At 42.2% G+C, this 26,266-nt stretch overlaps 2 protein-coding genes across 2 annotated transcripts; one reads left to right on the top strand and one right to left on the bottom strand.

The window, feature by feature from the left end:
* Positions 1–8,250: 8,250 nt before the first annotated feature.
* Positions 8,251–10,682, bottom strand: PNRC1 (proline rich nuclear receptor coactivator 1). Its single transcript, XM_005153112.3, has 2 exons — positions 10,061–10,682; positions 8,251–9,411 (listed from the first exon to the last, which is right to left on the bottom strand). Exons 1-2 carry the CDS (start codon positions 10,487–10,489, stop codon positions 8,971–8,973), a joined length of 870 nt encoding a protein of 289 aa, XP_005153169.2. The 5' UTR covers positions 10,490–10,682; the 3' UTR covers positions 8,251–8,970.
* Positions 10,597–13,840, top strand: BORCS6 (BLOC-1 related complex subunit 6). The gene is given in 2 exon segments (XM_031052629.2): positions 10,597–10,750; positions 10,753–13,840. Coding segments are annotated over 2 exon segments (1,152 nt in total). The 3' UTR covers positions 11,751–13,840.
* Positions 13,841–26,266: the final 12,426 nt, after the last annotated feature.

The raw sequence follows: 26,266 nt of genomic DNA, 5'->3' as shown, positions 1-26,266 counted from the left end.
AGCACACTGAAAGGTGACACACAGGTAAAACACATTATCCATATGGCATCTCATATAAAAATGCTATTTAAAAAAGTAAATAAAAGATGTATTTAGGCAAATAAAGTAATATTTTGCTGCAATGAAACCTTGCATGTACCTGAACTCGTCGCTGTTACATATTGCTGAATGGTGTCTTCATTATATTATAACTGTATTTTGAAAGTATGTTGCATTAGAAGGCAGATATCTACACCTTGGAAAAGAATGTGTCACAGTAGCAGGTTTTATACTTAACCTCACCTTGGTTTTGGCCAAATGGATAATTTTTTTTTTTTTAAATAAGGAGCATTGGATCATTCTTCACTTAAAAGTATTAAGGAAATTTTCATGATTGTTGAGGGTGAGGTTAGAAAGAGGTATCTAACTTCTAGACCCTCAATTTATGGCATATTCGACACTGTTTATCCTATGATAAAAACACAGGATGGAGAGTGACAATATACAGTTTTACTTGTAGTTACTGCAATTTCCTCCAAAGTTCATAAGTTCACAGTAGGAATTATGTTCTTCTGTATTTTTAAAACCCCAGGGACACAGTAATTAATATGTCATAAGTCTGTGTTTTACACTGTCTGCCAAAAGTGCACTGGATGTTTCCTTTTAGAAACAGAGGTTTCCTGTCTAATCCTTTTGTCTTCCATCTGCCTTTTTGGTAAAACACAAGATGAAGAAAACCCAAAACATCAACTGTTTTCTTCTGTTTTTTTTTTCCTTGATTGCTGTCTTTTCAGTGTTCTAATGCAACGGTACAACAATAATCCAACAATATTTTCTCCTACTAAATGACAGTCTGATGTTCACTTAAAATAAGTGTATTACACTGAACACAAATACAGACTGAAGCTGCTGCTGGCTCTATTTGCCATCTGCACAGCCTTTCCCTAGTCTGCCTGATAACATCCCAGAGGTTATTCTGACTCACTAGGATCTCACAAAGCCTCTGCCCAACACAGGTATCAGCAACAACAAGTATTAGCAGTGGATGTCAACTCAATGAAGCAGCAGAGTAAAGCAGATAGAAAATTTTTAAGGGTGGTTCTGTCTGCCTGTGAACTAATGACAAATAAATACAGGGAAGGATTCATTTAATCAGTTTACATAACTCAGTTAAAAGTAACTTGCATTAGGACCTCACCAGGAATTACTTTGTGATTATACCCTCCAGGACCCTTATATAAGCATGGGTTCTGGGAAAGGCAGTAATGAGGATTGATGCTCCCAAAACAGGTCCTTTGTGTGCCACACCTGCGAAATCCCAAAGCAAGCCACTAGAGGGAACTCAGCCTGTGACCTACGGGGCCCTGGCACTGGATTTTCCCTACTACTCACACGGACCTTTAAGTTATATGCATATGCGTACTTAAAGCTATATGCATATGCTTTCAAGAAACCTGCCACAGTATCTCCATCTGTTAAAGCAAATGTACCAGTGTTCTTCTGTCTCACATATGCACATGATGCATTTAATCCTTTATATTACTAGTAATGTAGTTTTTTAACTTTTAATTATTTTCTTTCCTCATAATTTCTTTGTCTGTGTGGTGTCAACACTCTCTGGAAGTGAACCAAAAAATTACCTAATGTGCTTCTGGTTACTAGTGGGTGTGTAGAACACATTCCTTGCATTTCTGGAGAGGAAGGGACTTGGGAGTAGGAAATTGAGGAAGGGTGGAGACTTCCTAGAGATCCTTAGAAGGTGAGGTCAAGGAAGCTGGATGGAACTGAGGAAGACAATCCTGAGAAAGATTTCTAAGTGAGCAAAGAGTTCCTTCTTTTGGTCATCATGTACGGTTTTCTGCGCCTTCACCTTGTTCAGTATCTTACATCTGTGCAGAGGGAAAGCACCAGCTTCACGGTCCTCAGGGCTCAGCCCACACAGCCATCTCAGTAATGTTAAATGTAAGTGAAGCTCTTCCTAAGAAAAATGTGACTAAGCTGGCATTTGGATCAAGACTGCAAGATTGGATTAAAATTACTTTTACCCTTCCCCCACATTTTCACATTGTGTCACCACAGTATTTGAAAAGTAGGGCATGTTTGTGTTAAAAATGGTATAAAAATGCAACAGTTTGGAAGAGAGCAAGTAATAGCAAGCTGTAATAGCAATACAGATTCTCTCTCTAGTGTTGCCACAGGGGGAAGGAATAAAAACAGGCTGTCTTGCCTGTACATAAGTTTCTGTTTCATCTCAGGGATATTTAGGTGTGGAGGTTGCCTTCCCGCTGGGTGCTACTTTTGGGGCAGTGGAGGGAAAAACCCCTTTTGTTGGAAGGCTGCTTTGTCTGAATGCTCTGAAATACACTGAGATGTTGCCATTGATTTTGGCACGTTTCACAGGATTACAGAGGATGGTGACTGTGTGATCCAGATGGGGGGGGGGGGGTGTTTGTCACCAGAACTGGGAGTTCTCACCTGGCCACTCTCTTCACCCCAACACTTCCTAAAGGCAGGAATTTCAGTGAGTCCTGTGTGGACAATGTAATGGCACCTATGTTGCCATTTCCTCATTATGGAAGTTAAGTCGCAGCAAAAAGTCATATGCCTGCTGTTGAATAAGATCTCAATTATTATAAATTTGAAATTCTGCCCTTAGCAAAAATGGGAGAAAACTGTAGGTTCCACGTTAAAGCTTTTAGGGCATTTTCTTAAGAAGGACTGTCTGGTGGTAGAGAGAGACTGAGACACTCATAAACTTCACCTTCTGTCCTGCTATAGGAAGATCCTCTTTCTTGGGAAAGACTCTCTGTCTTCCAGGATCTAATGAGAGCCAAAAGATGAAGCAAATGTAAATTCAAGAGGCTATGAGGATACAGTGCATGCGCATGGCCCCCTTGGCCAACTGCTGGCTGCAGCATGTTTGCTCAGCAATGGAGAGCAGCAGCCAACAAGCAGAAACTCTTTACCATCCGCCTTCCCCACTGCTGCCTGTGGGGAGAGGACAGAGAGGATGAACTGAAAATGACAGTGGTGTGTATAGGTTATATATTATATCAAAGGGTCAAAAGCAGGCGTGGAGAAAAGTGTAACAGTCATCTTTCACGTGCAAATTACTAAAGCTAATATGTAATGAAACTGAACACAACACAGAACCTAAATGCAGCCTGATTTATCTCACCAGCCCTATCAAATACCAAACATTTCAAAGCAAAACATTATATTAATTCCATTTTACATACTACACACTGAGATGAGGAAGACTTGCAGATCACACAGCAACCATGTCTACTAGGAAAGGGAAAACCTGGCTGGAGCTCCAGAACCTGTGGTTCTCTTCCTGGGTTAGTGAAGTGCCTGCTGAGTGATCTTAAGCAAGCTAATTCACTTCTGTATGCCTGTTTTTCCAGCTGTAAAACATAAAAACTGCAATAATTCACATACATACTTTACCTGACCACTTCTAAAAACCTGTGGAAACCTGAGAGTAGTAAGCACTTGTACAGCATTTGGTGATACCTAAAGCAGTGCTAGCCATTAGGAATGCTGTGCCAAGGTGCAGTTCCTCGTAATGAATAATAGGTACCCATCAGACAGACAAAAAGTCAGTTACAAGACTTGTCAGCTCATTCTGTCTTTCCCCAGATGGTCTCAGTCAAGAACTTGTAGCAAATTGCATTTTATCTAGTCATTACTATTCCCTAAATTTGCAGCAACATCATATACTTAGGGAGATAATTTTTTCTTGCAGTTTCATTCCTTCCCACACAATTAAATGGTGACATCTATGCTGCTTCTCTCTTACCTCTAAGTTGACCTTGTTTTTCAGGTTTTTTTCCTACCTGTCTCATCAATTATTTTTATCTTATCACTCCTAGTACAGGACATAAAAATGTATCAGCACTTTCTTCAGTGGTGGCATAAAAAGCATGCCTCAAATTTGGACAAGGTCTATCAATCTACTACTCCATTAATTCCTACAATGACCTGTTGATATTCTAAATATGACAACATGCAAGTTCTGAATATTCTGATGCTAGGAATGCAACTTACAAAAGACACATTTATATTTATATATATATATAATAAAATTACAGATTTCAAGCTGTAAAGGCTAACTTTATTTTTTCTCATGCAGCTATGCCACCAGGCAGTAAAGAACAGATCGAGGTGATGAGAAAAAACGAGAAAGGCCTGACTCTATATACTAAGCTGTTTACTGAATGAAGCTCTATGTCTTGTTTCAGGGAAGAAACAACAAAGTAAATTGTATTTTGATGGCCACTGCCATCACCACTTACAAAAATATTTGCATATTAAGGCTCATAGACGTACCTGATTAAAGCACAGTGCTTCATTAAAGGAGTAAATGACATCTTTCATAGGAATCACATCTCCTCAGAACTTTGTGCTTCTTGACATTACACCACTTCCTGAAAGACATACAGCCATACACTGAGCTACAACTACAGACTTAGCAAAGTCCTATAAATACAAGAAAAGTCCTTGATCCCCAAACAGGTACAAATTACAGAAATCACACCGGTTTGCTCACCAGTGCCAAACTACAGCATAAGTACACATAACCAGTGTGGTTCTTGAACTGAAGACAAGGGCTTATGAACTACTTGAGACTAAGTGACCGCATCTGCCACGCACAAGCCTGAGTATGTGTAACTTGTAGTAACGTCACCCAACTAATGTTAAACAGAAGCACCAATGCGGTCAGGGCTTTGTAACATCTAAAGGCCTGCTTCCTGGGGGTTGAACAAATGAAATTTTATCACCTCATGGAAAAAAAAAGGGTAGAAAGGAATGCTGGCTTCAACACAGGCAAACACCTCTGCTAGGGCATATTCGCTGTGCAAATTAATTCCTCAGGGTTTTTTTCCAAATTCAGCTGAATTCTTGGCCTTCCTGTCTTCACTTTGATAACATTCTTCTGTATCCTCAATGCAAAACAAAAAAGTTCTCTACACTGCTGATAACTTTCTGTTGCTCAGCTTCAGTAGTTAGGTTGTTTTATTGGATAATTTATTTCTCCTTAATTGATGGATGTTCCCTTTATTAATCTTTTCTACTGAACCAGCAGCTAAGTATTTCCTGCTACCAAAAATATCTCACACTGTGGCTCCTGTTCTACAAGGTATCAGCAAACTTTCACAGTAAATGTTAACATTTTACAATCTTTATGGCAGAGGGGTTGGAACTAGATGATCTCGAGGTCCTTTCCAATCCTAACTATTCTATGATTCATCTTTAACTTGCTTACTTTCTAGCCTCTTTAGGGTAAGGACAAGCTTATTCGTAACATTAAAACTTCTTAGAAATTACAACAGAAGATATTTCCTCTTTAACAGTTCAGACAGACACATGATACGAAAAAAATCTAAAGAATGCATTTTGAAATCAACATTCAAAGAGTACAAGAAGTTGTGGAAGAAAATAAGCAATGTGTTTAACTGCATGATGGAAGTGGTAAGACTTTCTATGCAGAAATAAGGGTAAACTTATTTCTAAAATGACAAAGAAAACCAATCTGTAATCTTTAAGATTAATATAATCTGTAGGTTTCATATTTGATCTTAAGACTGAATAAAACAGGAAAAAACATATCCCGAAGTGTGGCAGATATCAAATGCTTTATAATGTAAAAGCTTAAACAGTAGCCCCTGAAAATAACGACAACTGCTTAAAATGATGAAACAAAATTCAATTTTTGGAAAAATTCACCACCTCATACACAGACTAGTCAAGAATTTAGCAGCATCTCTCAGGAGATTCTGGCATAATGGAGCTCAAATGCACATGGGATTTCTAGCTCCTGCTGCACTGGGAAGCAGAAGCATCTCAGCTTTAGTGGAGCACCAAGCCAGCCATTATTAACGAAACTGTCCAGTGGGCAGAAACTCATCCATGCATGAAAACCCAACAACAGATATTTCTGCTCTCCATGAAAGCTCATTTTTCAGTACCATCACCACATGACATTTAACTGTTTAAAAGCTGGTAGTTAACTCACACGGTTGATTCCCGTGCAGTTCCCACAGCATTGTGCTGAAGGTTTTAAACAGAAAGTATTTTCATTATAACCAAAATGCAGTATGGTCAGTATCCTGACCATGACTGAAGTCAGACTTAATGAGCAATTCATTTAATTTCTGTACAGCAGACACATGACCAGCTCATGATAACACATCCACTAAGCTTGTTAATGTTCTTCTGTAAGAGCTGTTCATTTCAGAAGACTACATATTGCACTGCAAAGAAGTCCTCCAAACATGACACTCATGTTTTTCTTTCATTTACTGGCTCTAAACTCAACCAACAGTATGTTCAAGTAATACAATGCCTTGCCTTCAGGGAACTCGGAGGGGAAATTGGTCTAAGTGGAGGAAATCTTGAAAGTGAATGTAAGTAACAAATGTGGGAAGTGACAAATTAGATTCAGAATAGAGTCCTAAGAGATGAGGCTGCTTTGACTTTTCAGGCAATCTTGCTGAAGTGTATATAGCACGTAGGCCTAGTTGTATACATCAGCCCATTGGCCAGGAAGGGACTCAACCCAAGAATCTCAAGAAGATGGAAGCATTAAGTGCTCCACCACCGGACCAATGATATTGACCCAGAAGTAAGTTAAGTAAGGGGGAGTTCTGCACCCTTTGGAAAGGCAAATGAAGCATTGTTATCTTACCCCAGAAACCTTTATGGTCCAAGAAGGTATGGGAAGTTTTTAAGATTTTCAAGACTTCAGAAGTCTCATCTAAGCAGCTTTAAAAGAATTGACTGAGAAGCCGAGAACTAGTGGCACTTGTATTTAACAAATTTTGCAATCCCCAGGGATGTGTCAGCAAATCAGGGTAGAAAAAAACAGGTATGTTATTCTGTAGCATCAGAGTTAACATTCAACCTACATAATTTGATGTCAGCTCTAAGAGGCATGAAAATAAAGAGGCTAATGATTAGAGAGATAATAATCATGGGAAAAAATGATACTGCCTTTTAAATAATGCCAACCTACATGGCTGATGGGAACTAACTCTTGTCAAGCTAGTTATCAGGTTCAGAAGTTCAGCTGACAAAAGTAACCATTCCCTAAAGCTACAAGGAATTGCTAAAGGCATTTTCTTTTGTGCCTGATGACATTCAGGAGGAAGAAAAAAAAAAAGGCACAGCAGCAGAGCAATACAGCATATTGCTGGCTTTAATGAACTGGAACTTGAGTCATCCCAAGATCTCACTGGAATTTTTTCATGCCCCAGTACTATTAAAAAGGAGGAGTTTTAATAATTCTTAGAAGACATGCTAGGATGTCATGCTATATTATTCAGACTAGGCAGCAAACTGGGCTGCTGAAACCATAGATTTACCTTGGGCAAGCATGAGCCTTAAGCAAGGAATACAGGCCTGTTCTGCAAGACAGTGAACCTAGAAGTCTTTGGGATGAACCAAAAATTGTGTATGGATTCTTAGTTTATAACATACATTTAGAACAGCCATTATAATGAAGAGTTTAAGCAAAGAAGTTGTTCCTTAGTTTTTAACCAACAAAGGGTTGTGACATGTTGGAAGTAGTAGTGCACATGGCATGAACATGACCAACACTGCTCTTTCTAAACACCTGAAAACACCACTTATGGTAAGGAACCACCTCAGGTGCAACCTGGCTGCTGGCACTGTCTTCCTATGTATCATTTCTAGAATACTATGGCCCAGAGAAGCCTTTATCTTATGTAAAGTCTGCATTATTTCCTGCTTTACTAACCGTATTTGAAGATTGATTAGTGGAGTACCTGCAAGTCTGCTTTCTCTCCTCAACATGCACATCAGATTAATCTACAGTGCAATTTTGTACGTATTTTAGATCAGATGAATGAAATTTCAACAGTCATCAGCAAGAGACAGACCCGGTGAAAGTTATGAAGTGGAACTTGCCCCATGCACACCCTTCTGTGCTACTTTTCAGTGTGAACTAGTTTCATAACCACTGTGAAAACAGGAGCATTGCAGCATGAACCTGAATGCGCAACTGCCCAACTTTCTTAAAAACTGAATTCTCAAGAACAAAAGGATAAGGAAGCTAAAATTATGTACCACAAAACATTTTTTAAGACAAGGAATTCTTACTGAGCTACCAAAGCTCTTAATTAATTCCATAGTTAAAAACTGAGAAGGACAAAAAGTTCCTACTGTTCACTAGAAGACAACCAAGTACTTTAAATTCACATACTTGAATTAACACACACACACACATAAAAAAAGAGACATGCTTAAGGGGAGGCCAAATTGTTTTATTTAATTTTTTAGTAACCAATTGGATTTTTGGCAGAAAGCTCTGCTATTTTCTGTTGTTGTGTTGGTGTGGGGTATTTATTTTTTTTAATTTTTTTTTTTTTTACTTCTTTAAAGGAATCAGCAGTGCTCAAAATGATGGGTTGGAATTTTGGTCAAATTCCAGTTAATTTCAAAAACACACAGATGGAACAGGAATTCCAGATACCATTTCCAGAGCAGAGAGCAAAACTTCACATTTGTATGAAAATTCCGTGTTTGGGTATCGACTGGGACACAGCATGTAAAACTATTGTCAGTAGTGCATGAACATTCACATTTGATCTGGAACCTTAAAATCAGAAAGCTGTACTCTCCTTCCAAAATTTTCGTTACCTTGTGCAAATCAAGTCAAGTCTTCATGTGTCAAGTACAAACTTAAAATTGTCCATGTTTTATATACAAGACATCTACCATTCAGGCAGTGCAAAATACATCCTTTCATAACAAAACTAAAATGTACCTCTCAAAGTATGAACAAGAATATACACATAATACATGATGTACACTATTTACACAACCATAAAAAATATAATACAAGGAATTTTTTTTTATGTGATTATAAGACTTGACAATCTTTTGCAAATTTAGTTGCAACAAGGCATGCTAAAGTTTCCTGGATGGAGTTTTCTCTTTGCCAATGACTCAAAGAGGTCTTGGAAACTAGGCTTGAACTTTCAGGAGAGTTTTCAAGTGGACTGCCATCAACTCCCTGTTTTGGTCAGACAGTTCAGCTGTGCCACCCACCCAGTGGCTGGGAGGCTTTGGAAGGACACTGGGAGATGGCGGGTCACTGAATTTTGCCCCAGCGTAACTTTCTTTTTGGCTCGCTTCAGCTAGGGTGATTGTTTTCTTGGACTTGGCATTTCTGAAGTTCTCTGTGTTTTTAAGTGGCTTTTTCTCCTGCTTCTGAATCACTTCTGGCGACACAGAATCTTGCCAAAAGTTCTCTATCTTTTTTGCCGAGGTGATCTTTGTCAGCGGCACGTTACATTTACTTTTTTGCCTGGTAATCTTTGGTTGTTCACACAGATGTAAACTGTGAACAGGCTGGCTGTAGGGGACGGCAGCCTTCTCAGTCTTTCCCGTCTTGTTCTTTAAGAACTGCGGAGACAAAGAACTCGCGTCAACGCGCCACCCCTCTCCTCAAGCGGTACCTCCCCACACAAAGCACCGCCGCCGGGGCATCTGCAAGCATCGGCGACGCTGGGGGACGCTTCACGCAAGGAGGCGGAGGGGAACAACGAGCCCCCACCCCCCCCGCTCCACGCCTTGCACAACTCCTCCGTTATCACGTACGCGGCCGTTTCAGCGCCAGCCAGCAGCCGGGCCGGCACCACAGCCCCGTCCGCCGACGGCAACAGCTCCCCGCCTGCCTCCCCTCCCCTGCCGCCATGGGGCGCTGCGCTCCGCGCACGTCCCCGCCCTGCGCGCTCAAGGGGCGGCGGGCGCGCGGCCAGCAGGCTAAATCCGGCTGTTGCTGGGCGCAACGGCGGCCGCCGATTGGTGGCGCCGAGCAGCCAATCGCCGGCCGCGGCTCCTCACTCCCCCACCCCCGAGCCCCGTCCGAGCGGGCGTAACGGAAACTCTCTGCCCCCTCCCTTCCCCGTCCCTCCACAGGCAGATAGGGGCCGAGCCGCCCGCTGACCCCCCTGCGGCTGGGAGGAGAGCGGCTGCCCGGAGTGCGGGAGAAAGGGATGGGAGGGGGAAAGGGCAGAAGAAGTGATCAGAAGTAGCGGAGCCCCGTGTTTACCTCCTTCCTGAGGGGTTTGCTGGGCGCGGGTCTCGAAGGGGTGGGCGCGGGGGGCTCCTCTGCGGGGGCTGTGACCGCGCCGGGGGCGACGGAAACCGCTGGCGCAGGGGGAGCGCTAAATTCGTCCGGGCCGTGCATGCCCAGCGGGGTTTTTCTCCCCAGGCCGGCGCGATGCTGCTGGTACTGTTGGTAGCGGCTGGGCAGGAGCCCCGCGGGGCTGGGCCGGATCTTTCCCTTCCTCCGCCGGACTCTCCTCAGCGCGGGCCGTGCGCTGCCCCCCGGGCCCGCCAGGCAGCAGTTAGGCTGGTTCTCACAGTTGCTGTCCCCTCGCCTGAGGCGCTGGATAAGAGTGGAGGGCAGCCGCCTGGGGTCTTCGGTGCCTGCCGAGATCCGAGCCAGGAAGGGCGGCGGCGCCGTGGTGGTGACCATGGTCGGACGTGGGTACCCAGAGCTGTACCGGGAAGAGGGGTCGAGCCCAGGAGGGAATGAGAGGGTCGGGTCGCTAGGGAGTGTCTGCCCGAGCTTTGTGGGCTGAGATGGTGGCGCAATTAGATCCGCTGCTCGGAGAACATGGCGGGGGAGTGAAATGAGCTGCTAGCAGCGCCCCGGTGTTGTTACCCGAGTGGGCACACCCCTTTCCGACACCGCGCCAATCGCTATGCGAGGAGAGAGCTAGCGGCACACCTCTTCACTGTATCCGCCAATCCGGGCGAAACGGCTGCCTCTCTGGCCCCGCCTCTACCAATCAGAAGCGACACAAACATTTGGGGTCACGCCCGCTTCCGCAGGCAGCCCAATCGGAGCGGACACAAACAGCTGGCACGCCCCCGTCTCCGAGTCACGGGCCCGCAGTGCGAAGCGAAGGCACCGGACAGGCGGTTCTCCTTGTGAGCGCCAGGAACCAATCAGACGGCACAAAAACAGCCCCGGCCACGCCCCCTCTCGCCCAGCAGCCAATCGAGGGGGACGTAAACAGGCAGTGGTGTGCCCCCTGGTGGTCGGCGGCGCAGTGGGGAGTAGGCACGCTTCGCCTGCTATGGAGGGGCCGGCGCCGGGGCCGGGGCCCGGGCTCCCAGCCGCGGCGGAGGAAGGACCCGGTGGCGAGGCGGCGGGGCAGAGACGGGACGAGCGCAGCCTGGAGGCGCTGAGCCTGGCTGCCGCCGGCGGCGGAGCGGCGGCGGTGGCGGCGCGGCAGCAGCTGCCGGAGGGGCGGCGGGCGACGCTAGCGAGCGCCCTGGAGCTGGAGGGGACGGTGCTGCGCGAGGGGCGTCTCACCCAGTTCGTGGCCAACAACCTGGAGCGGCGGATCCGGCTGAGCGGCACCCCGCGGGGTGAGCTCCCGGCGGCAGCGGCGGCTGGGGGCGGCGGCTCTATCCCTGCCATCGACCCCGGGGCGCTGCATGACGTGGTGGCCCTGGCCGGGCAGGTGGCGGCACAGGTAGACGAGCTGCTGCGCAACGTGCACTGCGGGCTGCAGGCCTTGACGGCCCTCAGCGTCGGCTGCATCCAGACCTACCGCGACGGCGTGGAGAGCCTGGGCGAGGCGGCCGACCTCAGCATCCGCGCCATGTACGCGCTGGTGGCGCGCTGCGAGGAGCTGGACCGCGCCATGCAGCCTGTGCCCGCCCTGGCCAAGCGCATCCGCGACATGAAGGGCACCCTTGAGCGGCTGGAGGGGCTCTGCAAGTAGCACCGCCCCGGCGGGGGTCGCCGCCCTGCCACTGCCGCCAGGGCGTTGAGCGAGGAGCCGCCGGGGATGCCGCTGCAGTGTCAGTGGCGCGGCCGCTGGGCCTGCTCCGGGAGCTGGACGGGGCTTGGCCGCTCTGACAGGCCCCGGCTCGGCGGCTGCCCTCCCTGCTACCTCCCGCCGGGGCTGCCGACGGCCGTCCTTCAGGCGGCAGCTCTCTCGCCCCGGTAGACCCGCCGCCGGGCCCGCTCTCCACCTGTACAGCCTTCCTCTCCCTCTGTGCCCCGGACGTGACCAGCAGAGATCCGTAGCCAGTTCGCTGGTATTAATGTGGAGGAAGTGAGATTTTTGCAACTGATGAAGGAAAAGGGCCTAGTTGAAATCGCGAAGTGAATGGCAGACGGTGCTTCTTAGCTTCAGCTCATTAAAGAATTTGGATTCCACATGCCTTATGCTTTCTATTTATTGAGGGCTAGGAAAAACTAACCAATCTTAATGAAAAGCAGCTGTTAATATTTTATTTTAAACCAGATTTGAAATTGTTGTGAACACTTGCTTGCTGCTTACAGGCATACACGCTTACTTGTGTGCCTTGGTGCCTGATGAGTAATTCTCACTTGTGCTGTTACAGCAAGTAAGCACACAGAACGCTGCTTACAGGACACAGTCTTAAGAGAAAATTTAATATATATAGCAAAGACATTGTTCTTCCAGAGAATATAAAATCCATGGAATATAATTGAGATTCAGATAACAAATCTACATGCAGAGTTCTAAATAAAAGCCTTCAGATGAAATATGCTTTGCCTCTGTTAGTCTTTGCTGTTTTTTCAGTGTAGATGTTTAAATGGCATCACTCTGAAATGATCCTGTGATTTTGTTGTGGGGCTTCTGTTGTTTTGTTTTTTCAATTGGGAATATACCTATTAGATGAGGAATATGTGACATGGGTGGATGACTGACATAAAATGGGTACTTTCGGGGAATGTGTAACTTGAAGCTTTTGTATGTGCATCACTGTATGCAGAAGTGATTTTGCTGTATCAGTAAGTGTTTCCTCTGAGGCCTGAGAGTAGCCAGATTCTCTGATCACTATGGTTCCTATGCAACTAGCCTCTTAGATGATGCTCTTAGCAAGGTGTTTAGGACACAAATGACTTTGTAACAGGATTTCCAGAGAGAAATGATCACTGTGATCTTGTGTATGTATAGTGGTGCTTTTAGTGACCAGTGGCTCCTAAAACCCTTGGGGCAAAGGCAGCCAGAAACACTACTCAAGTCTAGTAACTGGGTTGAAGAGTGGATAGGTTTACAATGGTTGCAGCTGCTACCCCACCATAATCTCATTAAGAACACTGAGTGGGGGGGTAGATGCTGTGATAGACTGTGCTTCTGTATGTAGACAATACTGAATTGAAACAAAATAATTGTTTTTATGCCACCCTGGTTAGTGCAATACCAGTCTCTAGCCTGTTTTGAGTTTCTCAACATGGCCATGTGTTTCCATCAGCACGAGGTGTATTTCATGTGTGACCTAGTGGGAGGAGGAAGCTGGAAGTGGGCTATGCCAAGGTCATGCTCTTTGTGGTCACAGCTGTTGTGGCACTGTCTTCTGGGGAATAGCTGTGGCTCCAGAAAGGGACCAAAGGTCTTATAAGTGGAGAGAGAAAAATGAGAACTTAAGTGCCCCTGCCCATGGGCCTAAAAAATACTAAAGATTTCTTTACACCTCTGTAACAGCTGTACTCTTAATAGTTTTGGGGTGTTCCTCTTGGGAAAGTTTGAACTTCTTTATCACGGAGACATAGTAGTTTTGCTAAGTATGTTATGTATATGTCGAGAGTGAAAACCAAAGTTCTATCTTGCTTAACTTGTGCATGTTGTTGAAATGTTCACACAAACTTGTTTGTATAGCCACATACATACACCTGTGCTTTATTCACACAGGCTAAGGTGAAGCCTTTAAAGCAGACATGTTTCTGTACGCTGTCAGTTTTGAGTAGTGTTTCATTTAGTCACTTTCAGTGATAATTCCCTGCTAAAATTGTCAAGTCTGTAGAATAAAATGATTACTTTTACGTTTTTAATTGGTAGTGATTAGTTGTCGTTGAAGTACTTCACTTCTTAATTATTTTTCTTCTTATTTGGTAAAATAATTTGAAAGCTAGTTTAAACTCTGCTCCTGCATCTGCACAGAGACACTTTAATGTGATTGCAGAGCTGGTTTCAGTCTAGGTCCTCAGGCAGTAATTTCTGTCAGTGATATCATTCATGTGATGAAAAAGGGATGACTAGCGAATTACAAGCATGAAGGAAGAAGTAATTACACTGTTTAAATTTGTTTTTTAATATCTGTCTGAAAGCTTTAGCCTGTTTGAAGGGCAGACTTCCCTGAGCTTGGTGAAATTGATCCTGTTCCCAGGTGTCTTTTACATTTGCCCTCCCTGGGGCAGGCATGGCTGAAACCATGCAAGCCTGTTCTGTGCCACCACAGCCAATATTGATGCGTTACCACATAGCTGCTTGGTCCTTCTGCAGCGAGAGGCTTCTGTACTGCCTTTGATCCTAGTCCAGGCTTTCTTGTGCTGTTAATTTTGGTACTTTGCAACTTATGGTTGTTGAGCATGAGAACTTTCAGGTTCTTTTAGCCTTTTTTTCTTAACCTGTTGTTGAGTGGAGTAAAACCATATTTGGGTTTTCCAAGACTTTCAGATGGGTTTGTATATATTTTCTTGCTTAGTCACTCAGCATTACAATTGACCTTCTTTTCCTCCTTAGCTGCCAAGTGAGTTTTCATTGTAGCAAGATGGACAAGGTCAAAGTAGAAAACTAACAAAACCATGTGCAGAGCACTGAGCAAAGCCAGGCACAAAATTAGCTGTGTGCCAGGAATGACCTCCCTACTCTGATAACCGACAGTGACTCTGCTAGGAATTAGGTTAGTTTGATTATCCTTTTTTTTTTCCCCTTCAGGAAAAGTGTTAGAGCTGACTATGAAAATCCTTTTTCTGATGAAGCTGTGGTTGGTTCTGTTTCCTTCACAACTTTTTTTTCCTTCCCTCTGTAAGGCTTTATATTCCCTGACTGAATCAATTCCATATGCATGCTATTTAGAGGAGCTTTACCAGATAAAACCTTACTGCAGCTGAAAAAAAATCCAATCAATCACGCAAAGCAGGAATGAACATCACTGACATTTCACCTTTAAGGCTTTTCTTCAGTCTTACTTAATTGCATCAGGTATTCAGTAAGTAAATATATCAGCTTTGTGTGTGTCTTGCTGCCAGCCAGACACTAAAATACATAAGTCTTTGTCTGGAATGTCCAGATTTATGGTGGTACTTACACCCATGAGTAAGGTCTTGGCTGAGTTACCACTATGAGGTACAGCGTATGAGTTGAATCTAAGAGCGTTATCTCTTAGCTCACAACTATTTTAAATTGTGTTTAAATAGCATGGCTGTATTACCAGAAGACAAACCCCTTAATTTTAAAGCTTTAAAGTTAGCAGCAGCTTTCTAGAAGAGTCAGTAGATCAGCTCTCATAGCAAACCTTGTTAGCTGAAAATGAAAGGTCTTGAAGATAGAGGCCTCTTGCAATAGGTGTCATCCAACATAAGAGAGGTTCTTGCGGTCAGATGCCTTGTTCTAATCAACACTGGAGTGCACACCTGAGAACAACTTTAAAAGATTAGCAGATTATGTTGCTGTCACAACCTGTTGTTATGGCCAGGAAATTGCTTTGAGAAAAGAACAGTCCTTTAAAAATGATACTGGTCCAATTAGTACATGTTTGTGGATATTGACTCCTAGCCCTATCCAGGAAACATATCCTGGATCCTCCTGCCATGTATGTAAGAGCACACATGAAGGAGAGAGATTTGTGATGTCTCCTTTAGAAAGTTTACCACAGTATTGCATCAGATGCCGGAACTGAAACTCAGCTGCATTTCACATTTGCTGCTCCAGCCTGGTGCCTGGGGAAGGCTTTTATCATCATCAGTCTCTGCTATTCAAAGCTCCAGAAATAGAGATACAGTAAGTTGACTTGGGCCCTGACCTTCCACCTTGTTAAAACAACTGTAGCACTATGCCCTTATCTTGTAACAGGAAAAATGATAAAGGATCAAAATTTCAAAGCTTCCTGCTGTTCTTGATTCCCTCCTACCGTTTATACACATTAGAAGCAATGCAAAAAACCCAAACCAAACTAAAAAGCTATAAAGCTCCTTCCCCTCCTGTCCCCTAGACTGCTAATTGATGTAAATAGGTTGGCAGTTTCCTAAATAATAGTTACTGGCTGTCAAGGATCATGTGCTTGAGATGCCCCCCACAGTAGTGCTGAATCCTAGTGAGACTTAAGGGAACCTGAGTTTAAAGAAAATTAAATACTACATTTTAATTATAATATTGACAGGGTTGGAGATGGGGCAGTCTACTCAACACTCGTAAAACTGGGATCTGTTGGTTGTTAGCAGGGTTGGGCTGCTGTGTGCCTTGGTCAGGACGCAGCAATTTTCATTAACTGAGAGAGCAGAGAAGCAGAGTTAAAACTATCTTGATTGTTTTCCTAGAAAGTGCTGTCACTGTAATTGGTCCCAGAATTCAAGTTGATGTTGCTGTGATTAATTACTGTGAAGTACCTTTGTTGCAAGTTGATTTATTTCAAAGAAGGGTAATAATTTATGTCTGTATTTTTATTATCATAAATGCTAGTTAGTGAGGGAAGAATCCCAGGATTTTGTCCAACGCTGCATTTCTCGTCTCTGTGTGACCTACCATGTTTTTTCCTTGTTTTCTCTGTGGGCAGTGCTGGAAGGATTCCCAGCATTGAACTTGCTTGTGAGACAAAGAGCCATACGCAGTGAGTGGTTAGGAAGCACTTTGTTAGGTTCAGCTTCCTTGTCTGGAAGTACCTATACATGAAGGGGGAAGAAACCCTGCAAACTTGCTAGACAATCACTGCTAATTTCACAGTGATTAATAATCCTGGGTATCTGGTTTGTCACTAGGATTGTTTGACGACACTCAGTAGCAGAAAATCCAAAAACTCCCAAGTGGAAATCTTAGCTTTTTAATAAATTAGTTTTCTGTCTATGGCATAATATCAGGAGTGACGTTTACCAGCCACTTTCACTCTAATGAGATTCTTCTTGTCTGAACTTGAACTGTTGCCGTGCAAGGAAATGCTAACCTGAAAATAAAACCCTTTAAAGTCAGAACATTTCTCTTTGTTCCTCTCTCTGTTTTCGCTGCCTAAGCAGTTTGTTTACTTGGTGGATTTTTTTTCCCAGGCCGGGACTTTCCAGTGACGTGTCCTCAGCTGGAAGGGGAGGGGAGTTTCTTACCACTGAGCAACATTGGGATTTTCCGTTTTCCAAAACTCTTCCCTCCTGCCATTTATAGTTGGTGATATGAATCTAGTTTAGTTTTGTTTCCCTCTTTAAAGAAAGAAATACGCAACTACAACCCTTTCATTTCTCCTGCTCCTGTCATCAGCTTGCTTTTGTTTGCTGAGAGCACTGGAAGGTTATAACGGTGTCACCCCCCTGCTCCCTGTTTTCCACAGCCACCAGCTGTGCTGTCTTTCCCCTGCAAAAACGTTGTTCTGGACCTCGTCAGGTTTCAGCGTTATTATTTGATCCTACTTATCTTCTGTCTTCAGTTGCATGAGTTGCTGCATCAGTGGTGTTATACTACCAAGACACCGGCTTTCTTACTTGGCTCAGTTACGTCCTCTTTCAGCTGCCCTTGCTCTTTTCCATCTGTATTCTGCCTCAAATTCAAAATGGTTGTCTGCAAGTCCTGGCTGAAGCTCACTTCTGCTGCCAGCTGATCTGTTCTCTTTTGATGTCACTCATACCTTTATCCTTTAAAATACTTCCATACATTACCTTATGCTTTCTTGTGCTATGATTTCCATGCTGCTGTCATTTGCAATGCTCCTCGCATCCAGAATATGCACCATCAATTGTCTGTTTTATGAATTAACCCTCAGGAGCAGGCAAGGTAGAAACTACACAGTAGATTTCTACTTATTATACTAAACAGAAAGCATTACAGAAAAATTAAACATCTATAACAGAAGAAAGCTCAATCTTATGACTTGGTTCTGATCTATTTTAATAATATGCCAACAAATGCAAATAAAACCGAACAAACTACTTGCAAAATAATGCTAGTATAACTATGTGTGCTATGATGTATCTGGTCTGAGATGGGAAAATCAAATCGGCTGTTGCTTACACAGGCTCTTGAGGACGGGGTTATAGAATACCAAATACCATGTGACATGGTGAGGTGATGCAATATTTGTAAAAGGCGTGCAAGACACCAAAGCAAACTGTGTTGTTTGTCCTTTTAATCATAGAAAGATTAAGTAAATACTGGAGTAAAGCTGCTGCTAAATGGGATTATGGTCTCCCTGCCTTCCTTTTTGCTTGTACACACACAGGGCCCTCACTGACTTTACCGAGGTCTGTATATATTTATGTGGAAATTAAAAATCTTAATGGAATGTGTTATATTTATTACTTGCAAGAAACATTGGAAAGGAACAGTGGCAAAGAAGGATGGGCTTGAATATTAGGAGTACAGGATATGCCAACCACTTTCTCCCATTTGTTCACCAAGATTCAGATACACATACTTCAGTATGGCAAATAAATTCCTTTTTAACAAGATTCTTCTTTCCTTACTCTCAGTGATGCACAGTCAGTAGACAAAGTCATAACAGAAGGATTAATTTGTTTTAAAACAAAAAATAATGTTGGGCTGCACGGAGTTGAATAGCTGTAAAAACTCTAGCTTAGAAGTTGTTAAAATTCAAGTTTTAATAATGATCAACTAGGTAGTTCTTAAGTATTATTAAAATTCCTACCAGCAATGACTGCAGGCTTCATGCCAACCAAATGTCAGGGTCCTTTTCTTACACTCTTAACTGAACCGTAAGTAAGTGATGTAACTGTTTGGACATCCAGTGAAGTAGGAGTCACGGAACATGTTTCCCCTATGTGTTAATGTAAACCAGAAAAATTGTGTAACTTGTTGACGACTACTGGAATTTACATAGCACTGTAGAAAAAAAATTGCAGCATTAATTCGTCAGCATTTGAGGTTGTGAAATCGCATGTACATAGCCTTTGTCCTTGGTTATTTATGAGCTGTGTTCCCGACAGGCATGAACACTTTGTCTCAGAAACAGCCCCGTTTCACTAACAGACAAAACAAGGACTGAGACAGACCTACATTTGTTTCTCTATGAATCTGTAAGCGAGACATTAATTCATAAATATCTTGCTGATAGTAATTTGTACAATACTTTGGAAAAAAAAAAACCTTTCCTGTGTTGAACATAGGCAATCAACTTCTGCTTGCACAACATATCTTCAGCAGCATGACTCGTCACTGCTGCCTGCTAGACAGTGTACCTTTAATGGTCTGAATTACTTCTGTAAAAAGACAGCTAGGTGATGCAAACATAGGAGTCATATCAAAAGCTTTCTCTGTTATATCATTTTCTTATTAGCTTTTTCTTTTCTTCTGATCCCTTTTCATTTCTTACTGGTTCCTTCAGGGAATGCCACAACTGAGCCCTTTTTCCCATTCCCAGCTTTCCTTCTGGTTAGTGGATCATTTTTCTAGGTTGCACTGCTGTTTTAAGCTACATCTAGGAAACTAAATCAACAAAGACAGTTTGTGCATACATTGCGCTGGCACAGCCAGTGTGCTAGCAGGCTGAAATACTTGGCTGTACTTTGGAAACCTGTTTGATAGCAGGCATATCTGAAAGTGAATTCTCACTGCAAGAGAAGAATGTTTTTGTGAGCTGCTGCAAAAGTGGTATGGCCCTAGGGCTGAAAAGGATCAGAGATCCCACAGGGAGCTCTGCAAGCCTGGCTCTAGGTTGCTTCTTGAGAAGTAGGAAGAAAGAATAAATAGGTTAGGTAGTAAGTTGCTTGTATCACCATAGATCTGCCAGGGTGGATCTGCGGAGCTGGCAAGTACTCACTGCAGCCACTGTCTCCTTCAGTGACAGAGGTTACTTTATCTCTGAGCTGATTTCTACTGTCGAGACTGGGTACACATTTATTTATCATGCCTTTGGATTTCATGGTTCATGTAGAAGAAAATAATACTTAGCATTAAATAGATGGTTAATGTAATTGAACCTTCCTTTGTAGCTCACACCATATTAAAAAAGAGAGAGAAATTAACAGTTTTTGTACATGTGGCTTGCCACCCAAAGATAAAAAGGCTTCTTTATGACAGTGGGTGTCTGTTCCAGATGGCAAAAGACACAGCTAGATCAGGAACAATGGTAGATGTAACCCGAGTTCGCTGACTGTGGTTCCAAGAGCTGCCCTGAGTTTTAACTTTGTTTTGGTCTTTTCCACATTGTAAATATTAAAAAAAAAAAAATACAGCAATAAAATTACCATGCATTTTTTTCCCTCTTAGAGTATAAGCGAAATACTTATTTCCACATCTGGATTAATAATGTCAGTTGTGTTCTTTTATTAGTTCAGCTTTACATGTTAAGCTGACCTAGATTTCCTTCAGATCCTTGATAGATCACAAATCTAAGAGGAATCAAGCCTATGTTTTGATACTTGGTGGCAATACCAGCTATGTGTTAAGGCAGCATAAAAAGCCCCTTCCCTTTTTCTGCCCCTGCCCACCTTTTTTTCCTGACCATCTGAGGCACTTCCCTCCTGAATTTATCCATACTGCTTATGCAGCTGCAGAATGAACCAGAGTGAGGAACTCAACCCAGCTGAGCCCAGCAAAGAGGGAGGGGGAAGCTTGTTTGCTTTCTGGCTGCATCGATTCCCTGCTTTGTTCCACTGCACAGGCAGTTGCTCAGCACAAGGGAGGAATCAACATGGCAGAAGAAAGAGTGTTTGAGCCTGATCGCACAGCTGAGATAAGGAGAGTGCTCTGGGAGGGCTTGCAGCTGCTACCACTTAAATCACGTTGACCTACACCCTACAAAAGTGCGTTGCTTGGGCTGGTGGTTGGGTTGCTCCCAGGAAAGAGGCCCATGGCTAGAAGCAGGGATGTACTGGAAACAGTCATTAAACAGTGCCTTCGATTTCAATTTTATGCTGTTAGATATGTAAACACTCTTTCTTGTGTGGCTGAAACTTCAGCTACTGAGTGGGTAAAGAGCATTACCTAGCAACAGCTCTACCCATTTTGAAGCTGGTACATACTGCAGAGTAAAGAAGAATAGAAAATAATGAAGTGGGCTGTATTTCAGGACAAAACTGCCTCGTCTTTTTATTTTATCTGCTCCCTCTGTGGTAATCTGATTTTGCATCTGAGATGCAAAAGGTCAGAACAGGCTTCCTATTTTAAACCATCATCTCCTTGTGTATAATGAGCACTGTGTCCTTACTGTTTATACTCATTTGAAACTCTCTGCGTCACCATTCAATAATTTACATTTAATAAATCAGTTTGATTTGTGACTCTCTGCTGTTGTGTACCAGCTTTTGCTGGCATGTTTTTCTGATTTTCCATGTTAGAGAACATGTATAGGAAGGGCCTCAACCAGGGTCTAGAGGCTGATAAAAGTCTTCCCCTGAAATTTAGAAAGCTTAGAACATAATACATAGCAGGTTTCTGACAAAACATCAAATTATAGTAAAAAATATGCTACTAAACTCATTTTAGCAGATTTAGCTCCCAGTACGTGGAAGGTTATGTGGATATTTTCCTCCCCAAAGGGACTTTTGAAAAGCAGTTTCTGTAGAGCAGAGGTAGATACAGGAACTCACAAAGTGACTTTTCTGAAGAAGTGTAACATTTTCCAGTAATGACCTGCACTGTGCATAAAGATTCAGCCAAAACCCTAAACTTCAAACTACTTGGAAATATAGGAAATTCATTTCAGGCAAGTACAGAGTCATCTTGTACCTCCTTCCCTTTCTCAAGGACCTTAATCACTGTGAGTAACTCCCCGAAAGTCCATCTGGACAAGGACAGTTTCATACTGAGCAAAGGTTTGAGTACAAGGGTAATAGGTTTGGGTTTTTTTTGCATTAATCTCATCCTAGTTACAGCAGATAAAACCAGCATTGGAAAGAAGTGGCATGCCTTCAACTGTAGTTGTGTGAATAGCAATGGACCACAGGCACTTTGTTCCCAGAATGTCCATTGTAAGTTGCCACTGTGCTATGAAGCCTAAAGTGGTGAAAATGTGAAAGGGTATTTCTAGGGAATGACAAACATATCTCAAATGAAGAAAAAAAAAAAAGAAATCTTATCCTTTCTCTAAGGAATGCTTGCAAGGTGTGAATTTACAACCTATACAACATCATGGTCTACAATGACATCTGCCAACATATTCTTGAGGTTTGCTGTATCAGTGATGCTGCAGGTGTATATGCTAGGATATTCCTTTTGCTCTCTATTTCATTTTGAGTGAGGCTTTTTTTGGGAAAGGATAGTATTTATTCTTGTAAAACTCATTCACATACTGACAGGAAGCAAAACTAACCTTTCAAGGGCAATGTTTGCGCATCTGATTTTATACGTATATAAATGCATACACATTTTTCATAATTTAATTTGTATACAATATAAATATATATTCAGATTTGATTTTTAAAAAGCCTGTGTGGCTGCCAGGCTGATCACTTTGCTTTATTTCTTTCCTTTGCCTTTGGCCAGTTTCTTGGTGTATTTTCAGGACTGCAAACACTTCAAGAAAGAGAATGAGTCTTCATTTACATTTGCACAGTAGTTGCACATGTTTTGTATAATAAAGCCATATAAATAAAATGAGGTTTGTATGTATTTTCTCTGGTACTAGATTGTAGCTCATACATGCATTATTCTTCACAGGCTTTATATTAACGTATATCCACAGTATACATATCTAGAGGTACAAACTTATAATGCAGAAGGTCTGAGAGTGCCTATGGGTAATAATACTTTCTTTGTATGATTGATCACATAAGAAAAAGATTTCTGCCAGTATAGCAACCCAGAACTTCATCATCACATATGCAGCTTTGTAAGCTGAAACACTGACCCTCTCTCAGCTTTTTCAGGCTGTAGAGGAGTGATAACCCTGCAGCAGTTACTGACTTAGTCTGCCTCCCTCACTAATCAGGACCTCAGTTACTCCATTAGTTTTAATCACAGACTCAATTCATGGCAAGATTTTTACTAAGGTGTCCATATTCAGGCAGTAGAGAAACTAGAAAGTGTAGCAACAGAACACTGTTTTACTTTGTGGAATCCAGCCACTCCCCAGCCCAGCTCCGAAGACTATGAGTCATGCTTTCCACTTGCATAAATCAGATGAGTTTCTTGTATATTATGTCATACGTTTGCCTACTGCTAGTCATTTTCCATTGTGAAATGTTAGTTGGTTGATAACTTTATCCATACTCAAAGCACACTACTACTGTATTATTTAATTTTGTGCAGTAGACCATATATTCTTAAATGTTACTTGTGTAGATTTCCATTGAAAACTATACTTCACATCTGATGTGAATAAGGCCTCAGATGTCTAGGTCAAACAATAAGAACTCTAGGGAGATCAGTGTTAGTCTTCCAGGAATGACAGGCATCTTGCTTATAGGCTTGCTGTCCAGCTTCTTATCTGTTCCATCAAGCACACCATCATTTCAGCTGCAGAGGAACAATCAGCAAGGCATCTTGTTTTTCAGGCCTGCTAATCAGTGCTTTAAGTCACGGCTGTAGTCCTTCTACAAGAACAGCAACCTTTTGGACAGATAGACACCTTCCCGCTGCACAGGCACACATTTTTCCAGTTCCTTCCCAGATAGATCTGCTAAGTATATCACCTGCTAAGTAAACCATCTGCCATGTCTGCATGGCAGAGCTGAGACTGTTAATGGCTGCTGTACTGGTGTGAGATTCATATGTCATCATTATAGCACACGTGTTTGGTGATGTAGTGTGATACCTTATGGTGATTATCCCAAGCATGATACTAAATTCAGTGCCAGGGATTTAAAGCAGCTGCATCCCAAGCTGCATCTGCGTGCTCCCTGCCTGTACACAGATTTACGGGTTGAACTAATGCTTGAGCTGAAAATGTTGTATTTCCAGAATGAAACCCTGAAGGAAAATTTAAGATTTAAATAAAGACTTGAAAGCAAGATGCTTATATTGCATCCATTAGTCTGTTAGTTTTATTACTCTTACAGAAAGCAGGGTGTAGTTTGTGTTCTACTAAATGTCTGGGTTGTCTTCTGTTGGAAATTTTATTAAGAACTGTATCATAATCTCACACTAGGGAGTGACTCCAGGAGTTGTTTTTGCTATTTTATGTTGTTTCCTGTTTACTTTGGACAGGAAAAGTACCTTTACTTAAACTTACATCATTTTAAGTCTGTGAGATCATGGTGCCCCCTAATGTTGTGAAGACTACATACTAATATTTTTGTTTATGATGTCCTCTCAAAGCTTTCTATAGGAAGAACACTGTAAATGACATTTTCTTAAATATATTGCAGCAGAAAAAGAATTTGTCTCAGAAATTGGGTTCTTAATTATTTGTTGACACCAATCAAATAAGTGAAAAAGTGTTGAGCTCCTAGCATTTTTTTTAGTGAGTGCATACTTAGCCTTTTTAAATGTGGAAGCCTACGTATGTATTTAGAGAACTTAACCATAAGCAACCATAATACTAACTTTTAATTTCTCAAAGTATGTTCTCATTCTACTGTTTTTTAGGGTTTTGGTTTTGCTTCTGATACTATTAGAATCTAAGTATTATTGGCATAAAATATGACTGTAGTACCAAAAAAGTTAAAATATTTCTTCAGATTTAGACAGTACTCACCCCTCCCCATGAAAGTGTTATGCACACTGAAAGTAAATCAGTCATAAAGGAACACTGTACTAGTCATCCATTTTGTCATAAGTCAGTTTGCCATGAACATTAAAACAAATAAGAAATTAATTCATTGAATCAGTAAATAAAGCATAAAAATATATTTTTCTCTGTTCCATATATGATAGCTTACAAATTTATAGCATCAAGTTTCTTTACAGGTGAACACCTATACCATAACGTAGAAAAATAACACTGCATGAATCATGTTTGCATACAGTTAGCTTCTTTCATAATTACTTTCACTTAAGTCCTGTGGTAGTCTCAGGTTAGCAAATAATACGTTTGATCTTTGTTTTTTTAAGAAAATGTATTTACCAAATAAGAGTCAGAAATGCCTGCTTCATAGAACATCCTAAGGGATGTTTTTATTTTCTTTTTATGTTCATTATTACTTTATGAACACATGGAAAATAATGTTATACTGAAACAGAACAGTAATAGCATTGTTGACCTATGTCAGTACAGAAGAGGGCAACACCACGTGTTCTTCCTTCAGGCAAAATACATAATTCATCCACTTTGCACAGAACAAGTGAACAAGTAACTTAAATTATCTAGCTACTTACAATATTAATATATGACAATAAATGTGTAAAATTATTAATCAGCAATAATTTGAGTAAATGTTCAGTTTGCAATTAGGAAAGTGTTAAAGTGTGTGCATGTGGGTAGTGTGTGGTATTTTTTTTTTATGGGTTTAAGTCAAGTGAGAAGACAAATGCAACTCTCCATTATCTGAAACAATGAGCTGAAACCAAAGTCAATGTACCCATGGCCCAAAGGATGAAACACATCTTAGGAAAATGACTTCCTGATCGTAGTGTCTTCTCTGCCAGGAAAAGCATTTAAATTGGTGAGCTGAAACCAGAGTAAGAATACAGGCATCTGAATGCCTCTAGATGAAAGAGAACTGATACGGAGAAAAGAGGAAACGTTGTATCATAGACTGCTAAACAGTTGCTTTCTCAAAGCAAACCCTGCAACGAGCACTAGGGCCACCTATATGTTCCTTGCTCAGACACAGCTTTGTCGGCTTGTGAAGGTGACATGAGTACACCGCTGCCCTCTGCTGTTACACCAGGAAAAAATCATCTTAACTACTAACGTTACAAAGGCAGGAAAGTATGCCCGTTCACAAAGGCTGTTTGATGTCACACGCAAACATCATCCTGTGCCTGTGTAAATTGCTTCAAAACGTCTAACGTGTCAAAGTCCAGTGTAAATTGTTTATGCACAACATGTAATGTCAGCTGATGAGCTGTAAATAACTGAGTTTTCCAGACCATAAGGACACGTCACAAAGCACAAGATCAAGTTAAGAGTAAATAGAGTTGCTTGAAATCTGTGCTTTATTTGTGGGAGGCAGTGCAACAACACATTCTCAAACGTGAATGCTCTATTCTCTGGAATAATCTGGAGAACGCTGGTCTTTCTGGTGATTGAATTTTCCCCATGTAAAATTCCCTAAGAAATACACTGAGCAATGAAGGCAGCAACAGGGATTATTCCCTGCTTCAGTATTCTCTGTCCTGTATTGCATTCCTAATGTAATGTCCTATTTATAGCATATTCACTTTTAAAATCCAGATGAAAACCACCATTCCCATGTCACCATGAGCTGCTCATCCTACTCCAT

Source organism: Melopsittacus undulatus, chromosome 3 (genome assembly GCF_012275295.1).
Source record: "Melopsittacus undulatus isolate bMelUnd1 chromosome 3, bMelUnd1.mat.Z, whole genome shotgun sequence".
Classification (NCBI taxonomy): Eukaryota; Metazoa; Chordata; class Aves; order Psittaciformes; family Psittaculidae; genus Melopsittacus; species Melopsittacus undulatus.
Note: the sequence above shows the minus strand (reverse complement) of the source record. Positions and strands in the feature narration are given on the sequence as shown.

What these genes read in the sequence shown, in the direction of transcription:
- PNRC1 (XM_005153112.3), bottom strand. Translation starts at nt 10,489, where the DNA reads ATGGTCACCACCACGGCGCCGCCGCCCTTCCTGGCTCGGATCTCGGCA. An exon ending in GCAAACCCCTCAGGAAGGAG is followed by an intron (nt 9,412 to 10,060) that starts GTAAACACGGGG and finishes TTGTCTCCGCAG; the next exon opens with TTCTTAAAGAACAAGACGGG.